At 38.5% G+C, this 19880-nt stretch overlaps 1 protein-coding gene and 1 long non-coding RNA gene across 4 annotated transcripts in view; one reads left to right on the top strand and one right to left on the bottom strand.

The window, feature by feature from the left end:
• Positions 1–19600, top strand: part of LOC138179070 (uncharacterized) — a 174511-nt gene extending 154911 nt beyond the window's left edge. The window contains exons 4-5 of the long non-coding RNA XR_011172919.1: positions 15478–15720; positions 16712–19600. This is a non-coding gene — a long non-coding RNA (uncharacterized LOC138179070). The remainder of the gene's footprint in view (positions 1–15477; positions 15721–16711) is intronic.
• The window catches only part of LOC138179044 (uncharacterized), a 42751-nt gene that overhangs the window by 8329 nt on the left and 14542 nt on the right, over positions 1–19880 (bottom strand). The window contains exons 1-11 of one of the 3 annotated variants that reach the window (XM_069111481.1): positions 17286–17359; positions 16801–16861; positions 15473–15590; positions 13292–13785; positions 10760–11014; positions 9843–10159; positions 8674–8801; positions 5205–5331; positions 3517–3668; positions 2452–2650; positions 1754–1906 (exon numbers count right to left, since the gene is read on the bottom strand). In XM_069111481.1, coding sequence (XP_068967582.1) covers positions 1754–1906; positions 2452–2650; positions 3517–3668; positions 5205–5331; positions 8674–8801; positions 9843–10159; positions 10760–11014; positions 13292–13785; positions 15473–15590; positions 16801–16853 — 1996 coding nt within the window. In that variant the 5' untranslated portion in view covers positions 16854–16861; positions 17286–17359. Of the gene's footprint in view, positions 1–1753; positions 1907–2451; positions 2651–3516; positions 3669–5204; positions 5332–8673; positions 8802–9842; positions 10160–10759; positions 11015–13291; positions 13786–15472; positions 15591–16800; positions 16901–17285; positions 17360–19880 lie in introns of those variants that run through there. The other 2 variants (XM_069111480.1, XM_069111482.1) reach the window with 2 other exon arrangements.

The following is a 19880-nucleotide window of genomic DNA, read 5'->3' on the forward strand; positions in this document are numbered from 1 at the left end:
AATTAAATACCATCACTCTTTAACCTCGTATCCACAAACATTCTAAGAACCTACATTTCCTTCACATTTTCCACGAAGGAACCTATTCGATAAAATCACAAGTAAGTCGATTTTCCAAGTCCTTTGTCGAAGTTCGGTCGGTGCGACGCGCTAAACACAACGATGTTCGAATCGAATTACGCCTGACTAGTGATGCGTAATTTCACTTGGATCCGTCTAGCAAGCCGAAGATGGTCGACATACTCTGTATTTACTCGATCGGACGAAGCTAAGAATCACCGAGGATGTAATTAAACGGAACCACAGGGACGATTAAGAAAACCGAATTGTTTCGGGACGATTGGTGGATAAACGCGGCTTTCCGGGAACACGACGAATGGTCAACAATGGAGACCATTTCGCGGCAAACAAAAGAGCCGTACACGTGGATGAACGCGCGAACAATGAACATAGGTTCAGCAGGTTAGTCGGCAATTAGTCCGGTTTCATCTCGATGCCGAGGAATTGCTTAAACAAAAGACGAACAACGAAGTCGCGTAAATATTTCCGGTCTCTCATTGTTCCGGCAACTACGAGGCGTTGGTGGATGAGATTCGAAAGTAGTTTTGTGATTTGCAGAGCGTTGTTCGCAGCGACCGATTTATTATCATTGTTTAAAACCATGGTTTTGTAACTTGATAGACCTTTCTTCTTCTTTTGGTGAAGGAAAATTCATTTGATCTATGTGCGATCAGATTTTTCTTCGCGTAAAACTGATTTCTTAAATGCTTCGTTACATCGAACAGAAAAATGATGGATTGCTGTGTTATTTAGGTTACGCCTTTTATAGAATATTTAACGTAAGATATTATTTAAAAATATCTCTTTCGAAGGAAGAAAATATTTTAAGCGAATAAAATACGTACAATTCACTCTGAATAAAATTTTCAACAAAATAATGACATCAACTTCCCCATATAAAAAGCACCATTAAGTATTTATTTCAAGATTATCGTCTTACTACACGAATGAATGAATAAAGAATAAAAGCATCGTCTTAAGAAACGTTCAAACATATTAGTTTGTGAAAAGTTTGCGGTTTGCGAACTCGTTTTCTTAATTCTAACGAGGTAGAGAGTTTTAAGAAGCGCGTGGATGGAGATGGCCGCGTCTTTCCAATGTTTTAACGTGGGTCGTCTATATTCTAGTCGTCCTCCGGCTGTCTCGGTGAGATTATTTTAATCCCACGATTATCCATCTCTTTATCAAATGCTCGGACTTTATCCTCTAGGCTTATCCGTGCCAGAGGAACCGAATAAATGACGAAACGCCCATGGCCGACGGACAAAGAACTTGGTTCGAATCGACTTGCCTCTTTCGCACTTTTATCCGGTTATCGAACTTTTGTATCAACGAAGGATATTGCAAGGTGCGCAAATCGCGATTGGCTTCTTTCCTTGAGAATTGCCTTTGAATCACAGCTTTAGAAAACTCAGAAGATAAGGAACCGACTATAGAAGAAATAAATAGATTTTGATAGATTTGCAATGTGTGTAAATAATAATGATTGGATGAGAAGTGCAGGAGATCCGGGGGTATGGTATAGAAAAATAAATGGATTTCGAAGAGCGTGCTTCTTCCTTCGAGAATTGACTTTGACTCGGAGCCTTAGGAACTTCAGAGTATACGGAAATAAGTAGGTTTCGAAGATCGTACGATCTTTGTTAGCGCAATCGAAGAAAATGAGGGTGAAGAGTGTCGTGATACGACTTACCAGGTCTTTCAGCTCTTCGAGCTGCCTCCAGCACTTCTTGATGCCCCACGCACTCGTCCGGATTGGAATTCTCAGGGAACAGATCGCATTCCAGATACTCCGGCAAAGTCAGGCCGAACACTTCCAGGAAAAACCCACACCGTCTCTTGGTATCTAAAGAGAAAGCCAAATTCCTCAAGAAATTTATAATAGACTATGTTTACTAAAACTTACAGAAACTGCATTTCATTACCCAGGGATGCGATTAGTATTCAACACTTTATGAAACAAATAACCTATTTCCATAAATTTATTGATCGTACGGAGGCAGCATAAATAATCACAAATTTTTAATTCAATTAAAAAAGATTACGTTTACAGCATCGGTTGCATCAACGTAATATTAATTCATGGAATTCATTAGCATGACAATGAGCGACTCACATGCAAAATTGTACAGTACAAACTTAGGCGTTTTATTAAAATTATTTGTCAACATATTATTATTATATGATAGATAGTGTGCAACTATTAACGAACATAGATATAGAATAAACATCATGAAAATCAAACAATTGGTGAAAGAAGCGTAGTCATCCAAATATAATATAGCCATCGCTGATCAAACAAAGTCTCTCAAGTAATTAACGATCTAAATCGATATTAAATCTGGCCTGACGTGATTTATCTTGAAGAAAGAGAATGAACGGATAACTTACGAAAGCAGAGGCTACGGCAGGGTCGCACCACGTGGCCCCGAGATCCGCATTTCGGCACAAAAACGCTGCATAGAAAGAGAGCGGCCAATTCGTAGCATTTGACGTCGATCACGGCACCATAAAGCTCTAGCTCGTGCTGGGCGTCGCGTTGCCCGAAATTGCCCATGTAATTCGGGAAGATGGTGAAATTATACGGGATCTGAGGGAATCAACAACGAAACGGCACACGTAAATGCGTCTGGCTCACTCCATTTTAATTAGAACGTCCCGACGTACCACTTACCTTCGCGCGTCGTAACTTGCGAGCAAAATTATCATTATCCTATCTCTCTCTTTCTCCCGAGGACTTTTCGTCGAAATTTACACACACGAGTTGAAATGTTTTCAGTTAAATTACTGAGCCCTCTATAACTTCGCGCGGCTTACAATTTAAAATTATATTAATGGAAGTTCTATTATTTAATTTTACTTTAATCGTATACCACTACGCTCTACGTTATTATCGTGTTATCACCGTACCGATATCAAATAATCTATTTATCACATTTATTGATTTCTAGTCTCCAAATCGATGTAAGAATTAATTACAACTTTTATTCTTACCGGCAAATAAAATTCTGTTACAGAACGGTAATTGTCTGATACAATAAAAAAATCTTGCAATTTCTGTAAATAATTTGAGAACTTCTTTTTCCTTAATATCATCGTTTCAAATAGCCAAACATTTAAAACTCTGTTCCCCGAATCGCGATTCGAACGAAAGAAAGATTAGTTTCAACTCCGCGCTAAAGAAAGATTAATTTCAAATATTTGCAAAGTGTGAAACAAACGAAAGAGAAATACCATGAACGCGGAGGAGCAGTCCACGATACCTTGAGCGTCTTCTACATAGCTGAGCATAGATAAAAATACAGCGATCGGACGACACGCGTGACATGCATTGTTTTAATTCGATTCGACGACTCCGGAGAATCTCGTGGGCGGATTCCATGCGAGCTTATTGGAAATTATTTCCAAGAAAATCACGCACGGCACGTGGACAATGGTTGAACGTGGGAGGCTTACCTTATGGTACCTGCAGAAGGTCACGATTACGGGCAGACACACTCCTGGTGCTGGATTCCTTTCCTCGGTCACCGCTGGAACTCGTTCCGTGAACGTGACCATGTTCGTGTAGATCGTTTTGTTCTCTACTCGTATAAGCGTCTCTGGATACGCTGTAAACCAAATAGTTTTTATCAAATAAATTGGTTGTTTTGTACATTTAAGTTGATCCACTAAGGATCGATGTTGTGTTAATGCAACATTTCATTTTTAATACCTTTTTTTCAGTCAATTTAATATATTGAATTATTTGATTGATTTTTTACAAGTATTATTATTATTATCACAATTATACGAAGTTTGAAGAAATTGAATTAAATTACATTCTGTTTTTAAATTATGAAAATCTTTTTATCGCAGTCAGCTTCTTGACAATATCTAAATCACGTAATTTATTTTTCGTAATAATTTTACCTTTATGTAACTCTCAATCATTGTTTCACATTTTGGTCGTAAACGAGTCAATATTAATTTATTGAGGACGTCTGTGCACTGTACAAGTACGTACTCTCGTTTCGTTCCGACTGACCCAAGTCCGTGCAATTTATGGACCGCGTCGGGTTTCATACGGATGCTTGATACGCCGCGTCGATTATTTCTATTGCGGTCCTGCATATACCTATCGTATTTTACAACGTCCCTCAATGATGACTGATTTTCGTATATTTTGCATTATACACTACACAGTCTAATTTTAGCAATCGTCTTGCAATTAAATACGGCTTCAACAAGTCAGAAAATCGTAGAAATTTAGTGGAAAGCGAGAATGACAGTGATATCCATGAAGTAATTGTCATCGCATTATTAATTCATTTTGGAAACCTATTTTATGATTTTTAATTTTATTGTAATTATTATAATTATTAATTTTAGGATTTTTTTGCGAATCATTAAATTAATTCGTAGCAAGCGAAACAGCCCAAAAATTGAGCAACTTTGAACTTTGGAATGTCTTAGTTTTAAGATCCGACCTTTCATATCCTGTTGGGCGATATTTCACCACGTTTCCTTTGATTAACGCACGTCTAATGGATGCTGCAAGAAAAGTATTGTACGACACGGTTTTCATACGCTCGAGTGCCTTTTGTCATTGTGCACCGCCACGCGCGACACATTACGAGCCACTCTTTCGGGTACTCGAGCGAAACGTGCAATTTTCTTCCATTAACATTCTCGTGGAATAAACTCAAACTTCTTACGCAAACTGATATTTCCCGAAATTAAGGCGATTCCACTTCACAATTTTTATCATATCTTCGTCTCCTTTCCATATTACCATGTAGATTAAACACTACGACTAATTAAAATTAAACAAAAGAATAACGATGACTGGGGAAAAACCGATAGAAAACAACGGGTGCATTGAAGAAAGTTGCACGCGAAGCCGGTGTTGATGTTTGAAAGCAAGTAGCACGCGGGAACTGGGAGCTCTATTGATCTTTCGCTACCACAAAGCTCCTCGTGCTACGTGCTCGTGCATTATACCACCTAACGTCACCAACATTTACGTTTGTCACCGACGATCGTGCAACAACGTTCCGCGTTTCATCGGCAATTCATTGCGATTACACTCGCGTACATGTACGTCGTGCCGTTGACAAATGGATACACGATACGTTTTAAGTATGATAAAAATGGTGTCTACTTACACTTGAAGTAAATGGTCAGACCTCCGGCGATGATCAACAACGCGACAGCATTGAAAAATACCTGCACGAATCTGAAGCGCAGGCTGCCGTTAGTCACGTAATGTCTGCTAGTCATGTCACTGATTATCTGAAAACGATTTGAGGGAAGCTATTGTAGTTGGCGTTAATGGTTTTGGATTTTTCAAACTTATTTAGGTAGAAGTAATAGAGCTTTAATTTCTTAGATTAATTCTTATCTATATAATGGTCATGAAAGGCACCATGATATTAACGACGATAATTAAAACAACGGTAGTAAACTTTTCTTAAACTTAACCACAACTTTGAAAACTAATTTCTTTACCCAATTTGTGGACAACTTTTTATATATCTTTTTATAAGCAAGCTTTAGCATGAAACATAATTTCATATTAAACTTGTTTTATATGAAATTTCTTACTAATTTTTATTTTGACAACTTACATCGATACGAAAGTGGCCAAAACAGCGAGATCACTAGTTTCCACTATATAAGAAATCGTTCACAAAAGGATAGAAATTATGAATAGTCAGGAGAAGGCTTTATAAATTATCAAATCAATCTCATTCTTTTCAAATCATTAGCCTAAGCTCCCCCATTCAATCCTATCGATCATTTCAATCAAATAATCTTCCATAATCCACATATTCAATTTTCATCTACGATCCACGTATCCCAATTTTCATACAAAAACGAATATCTAGATAGTCATACAGAAAGAGAATGATCTCGATGTGGTGGACTAGAACGACAAGGGAAAGGCTGACTCGTCGTCGCTTACATAATTCCCTGGAAGTATATCGGGTGCACGAATAGAGGGAAATATTAGCCAGCGATGTCGGCCGAACGTACTATGCTCGCAACAGATCCGTGTTTGAGGAGTCAACGCACGCTGACTACATGTTGGTACGCACTAGTCGACCCTCTGGCACCAAATATCGATTATTATTTCCTCACAGTCCTATCGCACCGGCGAACGACAAATTACGTTCGCTGACAAACCCGACTCGCCGAATTCCTCGTCGCTTTTTAACTTCGTTCGACCTCCGTTTCCACGAAATTTCCATTTCGACGCACGAAAAAGCGACCTTGCCATCCTTCACTCGCCGGTAATTACATTAGAAACTTTTTCACAGTCGTGATTTTTTATTTGAAGTGGTTGTGATGTAAAAAATGGTTGGTTTTATAGGTGGGAGGAGCTGGAGGATGTTCGGCAGAATTAATTTTAACGGTCGTACAAAGAGCTTCGTTGGTCTTAATTTTAGTGCAGTAAACGTTTTTGTGTTGTTACTTTTTAATGCCCTTTGATGTACGCGGAATAAATGGCATTGGAGTTTTGTAATATCGAGTTCCACTATGTGATTCACTATGAGAAACTCATTCGTGATTAAAATGCATTAATTCCATTCTTTATATCCTTCTATAATGCGTAAAACAGTACACGTTAGTACGTTAGTTACGCTATCGTAAAAATAATGTTTAAGTAGATTCAGTCGTCACCACTCAGTCGTGTCCTAGTCAGGCGCGCTCTAGTCAGACACATTCTACTTAGACGCATTTCTTAGACACATAGTAAGACGATTTCTAGTTTCGATTGTTATGTAAAGTTATATTTATCGGATACCTAAACACTCTCTTTCTATGTATTTATATATTTAAAGTACATAATTCTGAAAAAGTTTAGAATTACTTCTCGGTTATATTTAAACCGAATCTACAACACTGAAGTTAGTTAATTTCGTTTATTAATTTTGTCGAACTATCGATCAATGCTACAGGCATCAATAACGATTTCCTTCGTTTGTTTTCTTCACTGTATGTAAATGCAACGTCACGATGACATAATAAACATCGCGTTTTTACCTTTCATTGGAACATCTCATTAACGATACGGAAAATTCCACGAAGTCATTTATTTTCAATAAAGCTAATCGACGAAGAGGAGAACGCGAAACGACAAACCAACAAACGAAGCAATTAAAATGGTGGACTGTCGGTTTCATAAACGTTGCATCGACTCGCACCTGTCCTGGAAATTTTCGCGAATATTATCTGGGCTTACTGCTATTTTCGGCGTTAATAACGGCCGCCGGTGTTCGATGTAAAGTGATATCAGCCTGGGTTCGATACCGGCTCTCGACATTTCCCACCGCTATCGAGCACATAACTCGGAAAGAACACGCGGCCGTTCCTCCGATTCTGAACAAAAGGAACAAATGACGCGAGTTATCGATCCCCATGGAAACGCACGATCCCGCGTTCATTTATTCCGGCCATCGCGTTAACCCGCCGCGATCACCGCCGATATCGTTCGCGAAAACACATTGAAATTCCCATATCGAGGCGATTACGTGTGACCTCCATCTCATTCTGTGTTTTAATCACGTTTTAATCTTGTGTTTCGAGAATGATTTTCAATAAAATTACAAAATATCTAAACCTGCTGTATAATAGCTTATCAGACAGTATTTTTTACAAGTCAAATATTCAGCTGAGTTTGAAACTTAGCAACACTCGTAGAATTTCGACTGTTTTATTACCTTTCGACGTTGGTAAAGAACTTATCCAATTTAACTTTTTACCACATTTATGCAAGAAGGATTATTAGACGCGGCAATTTGTAACTTATGGCTCATAAAATATCACTAACAATATCGAAACCAGTTTTGATCCTCAATTAATGTCAACGAACGATACGAGCAGCACACAACAATCTAATTTAACTTGCTTAATTCCACAATATTTCATGTTAATTTGTACTATGTCTTTCCATTCCCATGAGGATCGATGAGCGCTACATCTATAGTTTTTTTCGTATAAAGTATGCAACGCGAATTAAAATTAAAGTAATGTAACTGAAATGCAGGCCGAAGTTTTACAATTACTCATGACCCAACTTATTCATGTCAAGTAATTCATACCAAGTTCCCCGATCGAAGTTTAAATATGATATTTCAAGATTACACAGACGATCTATTTACTTCATTCTACTATAGAGCTTAACCAAAAGGGCCACAGAAGGAGTAAACGACAAACTTTCATCATCTTCGATCCTTCGGCAATTCAATCTCCGCGCAACCAGGGCCAGCTTCCGGGTGACCAATTAAACCGAATTGACTTCAAACGTTTCCGGCTTTCTGCAACGTGTCAACAAGCTCGCTTTGGAGTCGATGCTGGCCTTCAAATCCGCGCTCGGCCGAGCGTACGAGCCTTCAGAAATCGTTTGACCCTTAATTCCGCGCGTATATCTCTCCATATCGTTCTTCCTTCCTCTTGCATCCTCCCTCTTCCTCACTCTCCCTATCCATCCGTTCGACGTTACGTAACAACAGCGTGGGAAACGAACGCAATCGATAAACGACGGAGCGCGAAAGAATTAATCGTGCCGTTTTCGCTGTTACGTAACGGGGTTTCGTATCTGCGCATTGAAAACGTCCCCGGGCCGCTTACCTTGTGATGCAAGGAGCCGTTGTTACCACCGTGAACTCTGACGATCGCCTGCAGGCTCGCTGGTGTACTGGTCGATTTGGTGATCGTTCGTCCGGACGAACTGTCCGGCTCCGACACCAGTGCCCTATCTGAAAATCCCGTCAGAAATTTTCATTAACATTAGCAGGATCGTTGAGAAGGGCGACAGAGGCGGTTAGAAGACGAGGATACGTTATAACGTGCTGTTTCTGTTAAACGAAAGGCTGGATTCGTGTCACGTAGAAGCCTCGCGACGGCTCGCTTTTGTAACAAACGAGCCGGTGCAATTGAATAGGAGGTAGGGGAAATGACACGAGTACCAGGATGATTAATTGAGATCGATTTTTAAGAGGAGTGAGTCATTTCGCTTTTTTTCCCCCTCTCTCCTTTTGGTTGTAATTAAATCGTTGAGTCTGATACGGAGGAATATTGGAACGAAATGTTTGAACAGTAGAAATTCACACAGAAAAGACGTGATTTGTCAGAGATGTAAAATAGGTTTGAACGATCGGCGGAACTGCTTCTAGTAAACGTGTTAGATAAGTGGAGTTAGCTTGGAAAATCACGTGGATTTGTTACGTTAACGGAATTAAACGACGCGAAACGTGCGATTAAGACGCGTCACGTAGTGCTTGGCATCGGTTACATGACTCGATCCATCACCAACCGTACTCGCTGCGAAATTTCTCAAATATCGGTCATAGCTCGGTTAGGTATGTCTGCTAAATTCCGAAATCTCAATCTATTTCTTTCGCTTGAAGCGTCAAATTCAACTTCGACGCCCAGTATCTCTTAAAATAAAAAATTCAAGTCTACTTCCAAGTTCTATTTGTTTATTCCATTCGAAGCCGATCGCTAACTAAAAGAGAGAAAGTAAAAATTTTGATGTTCCTGGTAAAGGACTATCCATTTTCTTCTCTATCTTGAAATTAATGGTACTTTTTAATTTCATACAATATTCTGCGCATTTCGCAATTTTTTCAACTAGCGAGGATAATGCGAATTCTTTCATATGACGTATATAGGTGAGCAAATAATTGATCTTTGGTTGAATTAATAAATATTTAGAATAAATTAAAACACAGTGAATGTCAAACGATAAAATCTAAATCTATTTCTTTTATCACAACAATCGTCAAATTCACTTTTACCTGGTACTTTTCCGTATTTATGGGGTAAAAGAGGAGCCTCCATGGTCTTGCTGGTATAACTAGGCGAGCTAGTCTGACTGAAGCTATCCGAAGAAACATTGCTGTCCTGTCGAACGCTGATAGGCTTTGGTACAGAGCTTTGTGAGATCGCGCTCAGGGGTGGCGGAAGGTTCGTCTGTGTCGCCTTCGGTAGCTTTTCCAATTTTTCGCAGTTCCTTTCCTTCCTCAGATTGTGCTGCAAAATATTCCTGACCCTATCCATCTCCGGCTCGTGTTTCCCGCGCGGTCCCGTTTCCGCGGATTTCTGCTCCTCGTACCTGATTTTGGTGAAAGAAAAATGTATTTGAACGAGGTCTTTTAGTCTTCTTTTCGCAATGTTCGAAATACAGGGGGAACACGACAAATGGACGAGACTGAGATTTTGTAGAATGTATGTATGTAAGAATCTTTTATGGGGCATGAAAAATAGCGCAAAATCGTCGAGAGGGAAAGATACCAGAAAATAATTCGGAACGTTATAAAATCCTTTGAAATACCGTTGCAATATCCTAGAGATTTACGACTCAAGTTAGGATCTTAAGTAATATTGTCGAAAGATCTTAAAATATCCTTCTACTTATTTGGAACTTTAGAAATAATTAGAAACGTTATATATCTTTTTAAATACCGCTGCAACATTTCGAAAGTGTCCGACACACGTTAATACTTTGAACAATATTATTGGCATATTTAAAAATATCTTCTGCTCGTTAGGAACCTTGATTACAAGCTTATAAAAATATTGAGAACAATCTATCTAGTTTAAGAAGTAGCTCCACGTTTATCGTCAGGAACTAAGCATCGTTATACGATTCTCTGAATTCGATTCTCTACAACCTCGGGTGTTTTCCAAACTTATAAAGTCTGCAGGTACTTACCTGCTGATAGACCTCTCCTTGTTCGCTCTGAGGTGATCGTCCTCCTCGTATAGCCGTCTCTCAAGCTTTCTGGAGGCGGCTTGAAGCTCTTCGAACTTGCATCTCTTCTCTGCTTCGCGATGCAACCTCACCAGGGCTGCAAACTTCGTCTCGTCGTCCTGCAGGGCCTCCCTCCGGGACATAGCAATTTTCTCCCGAGACTTTCTGTCTGCAGTTTCCTTGCAGCCTTCCTTCCCCGTCTTCGACGACTGAAGCCTGTCGAACAAACGAACGAGCAACCATCGTAAGATCGTAAGGGAGTGAAAAAGTTGGCGAATGAGAAAGGCATGTAGGGTGGATTACGGTCGATTAAATTAGCCCCGTAAGTTCCATCGTCGTTTGATTTATTAAAAAAGTGCCCCGCAGAGTTCTCTTGAGGTGAAATTACCACGAGTGGTGATGTATGTTTTCTCCGCCACCCCTTTGATGTCTCGCCGGCCTTTAACAAACCATCGCTCCCCTTTTTGTTTCGTAACAAGTACGAGAGGGAGCGAGGTATTCTAAACCGAAGTTCGTAATAACGAAATGAGGGCAAAGGTGTTCGCGAGAAGTAGAATTCTATTAAACTCCGGTGCTAAGAATGGAAGGAAGTCTGAATTAACGACGTCGCCGTCATGTTTCTTCTTTGTATTTCACTTGTTTGTGTTCGCGTAAATTTTTTAATTCTGCACAAAATTTGTATGTAAAGATTAATAGCTGTACCTTGTAAATTGTAACCTTTGTAAGAGAAAGCGTAACTAGTTTTTACATCATCACTGAAATTTTTTTGACATAGTAATTCTCTTATTTAAGAATCTTCTCTTTCGTTTCCATAAAAAAAATTATAATCATATTCACATTTGCGAGGGCAAAAGTCGACCCAACAAAAATTGATTTGTCTTTTATTAACTTTTTTCAACCTCTACCATCGCGGAAATTTTGGTTAACGAGTTAATCTTCTGTTATGAACCATTTTCCGTCGTCAAACTGCAATATCTATCCGTCAGGTGTACTAAAATTGTAAAGAAGCGGTCGATGTTCCCTCGAAATACGGAGGATGCTTTTATCCTCATCCTCCGGAGCACTAAAACGCACGTGGCGAGCGAGCAGAGTATTAGGGCCGTTTACGACCACGGCAGATCGTTTCAACGAAACGTCTACTCGAACGCAGAGATACAGTCGAAGCTCACGCTTCGTTTAGTCTGTCGCGAGCGTAATCGGCCGTAGCGTCTCGACGCTAATTCCTCTGCCTCGAACACGCTCGTCTGTACCATTCGTGGCTAGAAAGTTGGCCAATTGCAGTGGAAGGAATGTGAGTTTGACTAGTTTATAATGTAACAGAAACACTTTTTTGTGGTATGATATTAAAAACGTTATTTTTTATTATTTTATATTATTTTATTTTTTTATTACTTTTTTTATTTTTATTATTTTATTATTTTATTATTTTAGCGAGAAGAGCAACAAATATTGAGAAAAAATGAAATCGCTAAACAAACAACAGATAATTTGACAAATAGCCAATTGGAGATATTTTATAAATTAGATAATATACAAATAAATAAGATATTTTATAAATTCTGTCTTCCACATACTATGACTGAAGAAAGTACTTGAACACTATTGCATTTATTATAGCACAAACATACGAATTAATTAATTAGTCACTTGTTAGTTAATACTAATTAGTTAGGATCAAGTATTACATTTTGTTGAAAGACTTCTTCATTGAGAAATTTGTATAGCCATTGTAAAACGTCTCTCAAATATAGTAGCTCCACGTACGTTCTACCGTACGCGAACGCTTTCCAACGATGTAATTGCTTACTGTCATTCACGAAGAAACACTGAGATTCTTGCTTCTACTTGGAAATATTAGCTTCATTTTGGAATTCGCGTTGTTGCACGCGTGCAACAAAGTTTCCTAACGTGATTTCGCCGGGGTGACATGGTGACATAGTTTAGGGCGAACCAACGTTACGTGGAACGAGGGGAATTTCATTGGAAGCTCGGCTCTGACGCGTGGGTAGGTTAAAAGGAAAGAAAATCGCTGGATGATGCGAGGTTAGAAATGATATTTTGAGAGATAATTTAGGGGTCCGGAGGAAAAATGATGAAACTTTTAATTTGAGGAAATTGCGAGTAAAGACAAATTTTAGAAAATTGGGAAAAATCCGTATTAAAAAAAAAAGAAAAAAGAAACGGATTAAATATTTTTGCAACAAAAATTTATAACGAGATTCTTTGGATAAATCTGAATTTTATACATATATTATTTACTATAATTATCTCGCTGCTGAAAAAGCTGGTATACTCTCGCACCTCTTTCCCACTAATCCTCCCGATTATCATCAATAATTGGCTGATTAAGTGCACAAATGGAAATAAATTCGGTTCTTGCATATTTGATTAATTATATTATGATATGAAAAGGCACATACATTGATATAAAATTTAAATCCCTCCTCCTCTCCTTTGGTATTCTCATCTACGAATCGCATCAATTTCTCTCACCTGTTATTCTGCACATTCGCCCCCTGTCTCTGTCTTCCTTCTCTAGTCTGATCCTTGAACTTCGACTCGGCGCTCTTCACGATTCTTTCGTGCAATCTCTTCTCTAAATCTTTCGACGCCTTCTGTAACTCTTCGAAACTGGATTTCTCATTCGGCTTGCAATCCTCCTCAAAATTCGCCTTGTCGAAGTCCGCCACAAAATCGTTCTCCTCATTATTATTTTGCGTCTCCTTGCTGCTAAAATTCAACGTATATTCTTGGTTGTCCGGTTGATCCTGAGTCTGCAACGGACCCAGATCGATTAACTTCTCGTTGTTCGCATCGTGAGTCCAAGAAGAGGATAAAATCGACGAAGAAGGTGGAACTGGATCGCTGGCTTTTCGTCGATTCGTCTGACCCTCCTGTCTCGTCGGCAGTTGTATCGGGATCGGTTTCTCGTTTTTGCTCCGTTTTGGGATCGCTGGCGGCCGCAGTGGTATCGGTGGCGGAGCAACCTGCGGGATCAACAAGTTCCTCGATAGAGTTCCCCTCCGTGCTCCCTTTGTTCTACTCGATTGAACTGCTATCCCTCGAGGATGCAGATAACGAAGAGTGAAAGCTGTGCGTATCGCCTTTTTCAACTTGCATGCAAAACCGAAGAAGCGGAAGTTATACGCAATTTTTCTTTTCTCTTAATTATAACTAACTTTATATCTTGGTTTTGCAGCAGAACGTGTGATTTTCATTGCGTTGAAAATTTGAAAAATATGATCGGACATGATACTGCGGTATCAAAGATATTGGAACACTGCTTGCCTTAATGATCATTAGACTACGGATTTTTATGCAAATTCATATTTTTATGATCGCGATGAAACAAAATGAAATCTAAACAGAAGTTTCATTTAATCGTTAAATATAACAAGTACTATACTTTGGATGTTTCATATATCTGTGCATTCGTACGTTATATGTGCTCCGTTAACACTTGTACATTCTTTTCTCTCATAAATGCGTAAAAATGTACAGCCTAATGATTAATATATATTCGGCTTTCATAAAACTTCCGGTTCTCCCAGCTATTTTTAAAAAGACTTATATCTTTGGTCGTCTTCACACAAACTTTGGCTGTTAAACCCCGAGATATCGGACAAGCAGTAAAAAAGGAGGAAAATTGTAAAGAACAATGGAAAGTGTCGTGTTAAAAATACTTGCAACTAGACTATATAGCTCCGTGTATCCATGTATGGTGTATATATGTAGATGGTGTGCGTGTGGTCAGAGTGACGATTGTCCTCGTGTCCAGACTTGTCTGTGCAAAAGAACCGACGTGATTCAGCTTGATCCACTAAACCCTCGTTTGTCCACTAATTACGTGGACCCTGTTCGAGGAACGTGCGAACGAGTACCACGACGAGAACGTTTCATTCCTCGTTGTTTCTACTCGATTTACTACGACCACTTAAAACCAGCCGGTTAGAGATTACGCCGTCGCTTTTTGCCTTTGTTAATTCGTTGAGTGTCGGCGTGCCACTAATTGTTCAGTTTTAGTCGTACGATTTAGACGAAAATTCCATCGTTACTCTGCAATACCGGCATGATGTATAGAAAAAGAAGAAGGCTCGAGAACTGCGGTAATTTTCCTTTCAAATTATTCAGTGTCGAAAGTTCAAATTATTCGGTGATGTATTCTATTTCCTCACTGTAACTGTGTGGCAAGAGATTTACCGCTGATAATTGGGCTGCGGATGTTTGTGTATTTATTGGAAATTTAAATGCGAAGAAATATACAGAAATAAAATGTACGAAAATATTCAAAGCGAAGTATTAATTGGACTGCGGACTCGCACGCGTCTATGGTAATTTTCAATCTGCGGAAATGTACAGGATACATATTAGTATAGAAATATGTATAAAATATTTATAAATACCATACCTTTTACAACTTATGGTACACGAAACAGATCTTTATTTCTTTATATTATGTTCGTGAAAATATGAAATTAAAGTCTATGTGGAAATATACAGTTTAATCATAACTGTGTAGCATACGCTGTGTATAAAAAAATAAACGAATTTACATTTTACAAGTATCCACGGAGATTTAACTTTTGGTCGGAGCAAAGAAAGTGGGAATTGGGTGTCGATTAAACTGAAATCGGATATTAATCGAAACAGCGAAGTTATTTAAACTTTACTTACCGTAGGTGTTGCGGAATGGCGGCGTGGTATCGGCGGTGGAGCGCCACTTCCGGCGGGCGGGGGTTCCGGAAGCAGGGATGTTCGTGCCGGTAACCCGACGCTGTGAATTCTACTTTGTCTGGAATTTCACAGGAAAATATTATCGCCAGAGGGACAAACGAGATCCATCGACGTATTTTAAAAATGAATAATGGTCTTTATGGTCTCTCGTTATAAGCCTCTTGATAAAGAGGAGGCAAAGGGCATCGGTAATTCGCAAAGATATCAATTACTTATTACTGGCGCGTCTTTGATGGATCAGGCTCGCTAATTAGCTCGATTCAGCGCGTGCCCTTTTAACGGTATAGTTTCCTTTGTAGAAACGCTTCACTCGAAATCCGTCCTTCAAAGTGGAGTCATAGAGGTTCTAGATCCGGGATAATTAATGCCTCAATTAATATCGAGGACGAACACCGCGGAATCATGTGACAGTACGAGCTTGATACATCAAGTGTTGGAAACGTGTTTAGAAGTTGGTAACGAGGACGTTTGCAGCTCGAAGAAGCTGGTAATTAGGGATACGAACTTCATTAATCCTTCGTATTAATCATTTGCCTTTCGTATAAATTAAGAAACTCGTGTCAAAAACAGCCCTTGTCAAATTTTTCCATTTTCTATCGTAATATTCCAGTAACCAGAAGCAAGACACGCAGCATGATAAAATTCATATTGTAAAAAATGTTCCGTGTCTTGATTTATTGTCGAATAAATTATAAACTGGTTCTATAAACATCACACTTATTACCTGATAGCAACTTCGTAATTTAGTTACATTTAATTACAGACGTAAATATATAAGCATGAATATTTTGTTGAATATTTTCTTCTTAATGAGAATAGAAGCGTATTGACCAGTAATTAAAGCAATTGAGTATCCTTTTTTCTTCTGGAAAAAGACAAACACAGACAAGAGTCGTTTTCTCATAAACTTCGATTTCTGGAATCTAGTTGGATGGGAATTTTTTCCCCGACGTTCTTTTCGTCTTTTCTTTCGAGCTTTACAATCAATAATGTAATTAAGGGTAGAAAGTGGAATCTTCGCGATTAAATATCCCGCTGCGTTTATACCAAGTTCTCAGTTACAAAGTAACAAGGTAAAGGAAAATGTTTCTTACACCTTCTAATACGAAAAACAAATGGTTCGAGGGCAATCAGATTTGAAAAAGTTATTCCATTAAACGCGTGAAAATTTGAAAAAAGGGCAAGAAAAAGAAGACGATGACGAATCGACCGGATTTTCAAGGAGTCCTCGACACCAAGTAAATCAAGAGCGATTACTTTTTAATTACCTTGGCTGACGCGTGGGACTCGTATCACCGCCATGTGCCTCCGTTCCAGACATTTTAAGCGCTGCAATGAACGAGAAAAGGGTTCGAGTATCAGTGAACGATCACGTCGCCGGAAGTTGTGCAGGAGTTACAGCGAATCGATGGCGCGAACGAACGTCAAAATCAACTGATAAAACGACCTACCACACGTTCGTGTCCACTGGACGCGCGCCTCTTTGCGATCGGTTAATTACCTGACGCAATTATAACGCGTCCCATTTCCACTCGTGCCGCTGAAAAGCGTAAAATCTATGCAAAACGTAATTCCATGCGTAATTGGAATTTTAATACCTAGTTACTTTACGAAAGTGTACAAACGATATGTAAAGTTAAATTAGAAGATGGTAAATTAAAATTAATTTCCTTGGATAATTAGGTTGTTCTTTGAAAAATGAAAAGGAATCACGAATCAAGTAAATAAAAAAATTAATAAAACGTAATATTACCTCGCTTTAAAAATGTTAACTAGATTCCATGGTACGTGTAACGTGATTTGAAAAATGTCAAAATCTTAGTTGTCCGATTATTTTAAATTTCAATATCCAGTTTCCTTATGAAAAGGTTGTAACAGCCGTCGTAAACGATACATAAAACTAAATTAAAATACGGCAAAAGATAATCCAGCTAATAAGAGTGTAAACTAATTTGCTCGAAGAATAAATCTGCTTTATATAGACCAATAGCGATTCGAGTAAACACAAAACGAATAGGAACGAAATTACGATTCACGTTAGAAATATGAACGAAATTCCATCCATTCCATGTACAACGACTGTACAAAAGGACACAAGTGGGTCACGTGATCTAAAATAAAGAGAAAAAGAGTGACGCGGTTCCGTCGGCGCTTGTTCGAGCAAACAGACTAGACGGTTCGCGCATGGTGACAGTGCTACTTCGGCTCACTATCAGGCGAAAGCACTATTCAATTTCCTGCTATCTCATCGGCCTGTGCACCCTTCCACGAGGGTTGGCTCTACCAGACTGCAGCCGAGGGATCGATGTGCCGGAACCCACCCCCGCGTTCTCGACAAGAGCACTCCGCGCCTCTCTGTAACACTTCCGTTTTAAATACGCGCCATATTCGTGTACCTCTTTTGTCCTACGCTGTCCAGGCGGACACGATTTTTCCATCCGAACGACTATTAAAGGCGGCGATTAATTTAGATTCGTAGCCACTTCTGCCGAGTTTCTTTAATAATACTTGAGCGGTGTTTGACCTCTCGAGAATGCTGGAACAGTAAATTTTGATAATAGGAGGAAATTACGGAAGTGACTTAGGTGCGAGTTCTTTAGCGTAGAAGGGAAATTTTTGAGCGAGAAGAATTCGGAATTTAAGAATCTTTTTGTCATTTTAGTTTCGATGGAGATATATCGATGAAGTTGCAATATCTGGAGCAGGGACGTTTATGCATTTATAGGAAATTCAAAGGTGGAAAGATTTAAATAATATCGCGTATCCTCGCATTGATCAATTTTAATGCACCATCTTCAAAACTAGCGAAACCGTTGCTATTTCAACGTCATGCTTACAAGTCTAAATACTTCCATCCAGATACACTAAATCGTATCTGCTTTCCAGTTAACAGCTTTTCAAATCCCATAGATCTTTTCCATCGAGCGTTCCATTGACGTGTCATTTAAGCGAGCGATTTACGACGCGTTATCATCGTTCTAAATTTACTGTATAACAATACTTTGTTATCTATATTTTGCAAAAATGTTTATTTTCGCTTTCCTACGTATCTGTATTCGGCAGTCCAGCTAGCCTTGTAAATACATGTATTTTAACGGGCTGATCCCCGTATACAGATAAATAAATAAATATCTACGTAAAAATACATATAATATCAAATGTATTTAGTGCAATATTCAGAAAATGAAAGAATTATTTATTAGGTTTCATTCTTTTAGTTGTATTCATAACAGCACGAATTTTCAGTTAACATGCAGAGTCTACCCATTTAATGAAACGAATGTTATCTTAGCGTTGACTTAGAACTTAAATAGTTTCTTAACATTTCTATTATCTTGCTAACATATACACTCGCCGTGAAAGACGAAGTAAATTGTTAAAGCTCTACATAAGCTTCTTTCTTATATTCGTGCAAATATTTTTCGTGAATATTCGCATTCTACTGACAGCGTATCTAAAATAAGGATAATATTTTACATTTTATAATAACTCAAAAATATTCGCGCTCCTTTGACGTTCGGTTTGAAAGTAAGACGCATTAGTATACGAATCACGAGGATAAGAATTCCAAAGAAGAGTCTTCCGTTTTTCAAACGTCTGCTCCGAACAACTCTTTCCTTCTACCTGCGTCGTAAACCTCTAGGTCAAGATAATCCTGACCCACATGTCGTCCATTGAATAAAAATCCTCCTGACCTACATACGATTTGACAATCGATTTTTTTACTCGGACAATGATTTCGAAGGGTCGTTTAACTGGCGAAACGATATCTAGTTAAGCAGAAGATTGAATAGACGTCTGTTGGCTTATTGCAAGCTCGGCACGTTGTTTCATTAACTTACTAAAGAAATTTCGAACGATATGAAGCAACTGAGGAAGAGCTTTTCGAATTACGGGTGTTTCTCGAGATATTCTTCCGATCGTCGCATTTTTATAATCTACGGACTTTACTATACACGCCGGTAAATTACTATTGTTGTATTGCCATAATTCACTCAAGTACAAACAAGTTGATAAAAAAGAAGGTATTTTTTTAGAAACGCGCTTTTTCGGTTTAATGTATTTCAAATTACAAAAGATACACATTTAAAGATATTCATGGGATTCAATGAATATTGCTCGTATAAAATAAAAATAGAAGAAATGTTATCTGCAGAATTTTTGTTGAAACCTGCTGTTACAGTTATGTTGAAAAATTCGAAAAGTTAGGACATTGGAAGTTTATTGTCATTTTTGGATAAAAACAATGCTATAAAATTAGAAAGAATTATTAAAAATTAAATTTTAACACATGACACATGTCTTCTGCTCGATAAATATTTTTGAAAACTCTTATATCCATTTTTAT

This window comes from Bombus flavifrons, chromosome 4 (assembly GCF_040668555.2).
Source record: "Bombus flavifrons isolate JBK064 chromosome 4, iyBomFlav1_principal, whole genome shotgun sequence".
In the NCBI taxonomy this organism is placed as follows: Eukaryota; Metazoa; Arthropoda; class Insecta; order Hymenoptera; family Apidae; genus Bombus; species Bombus flavifrons.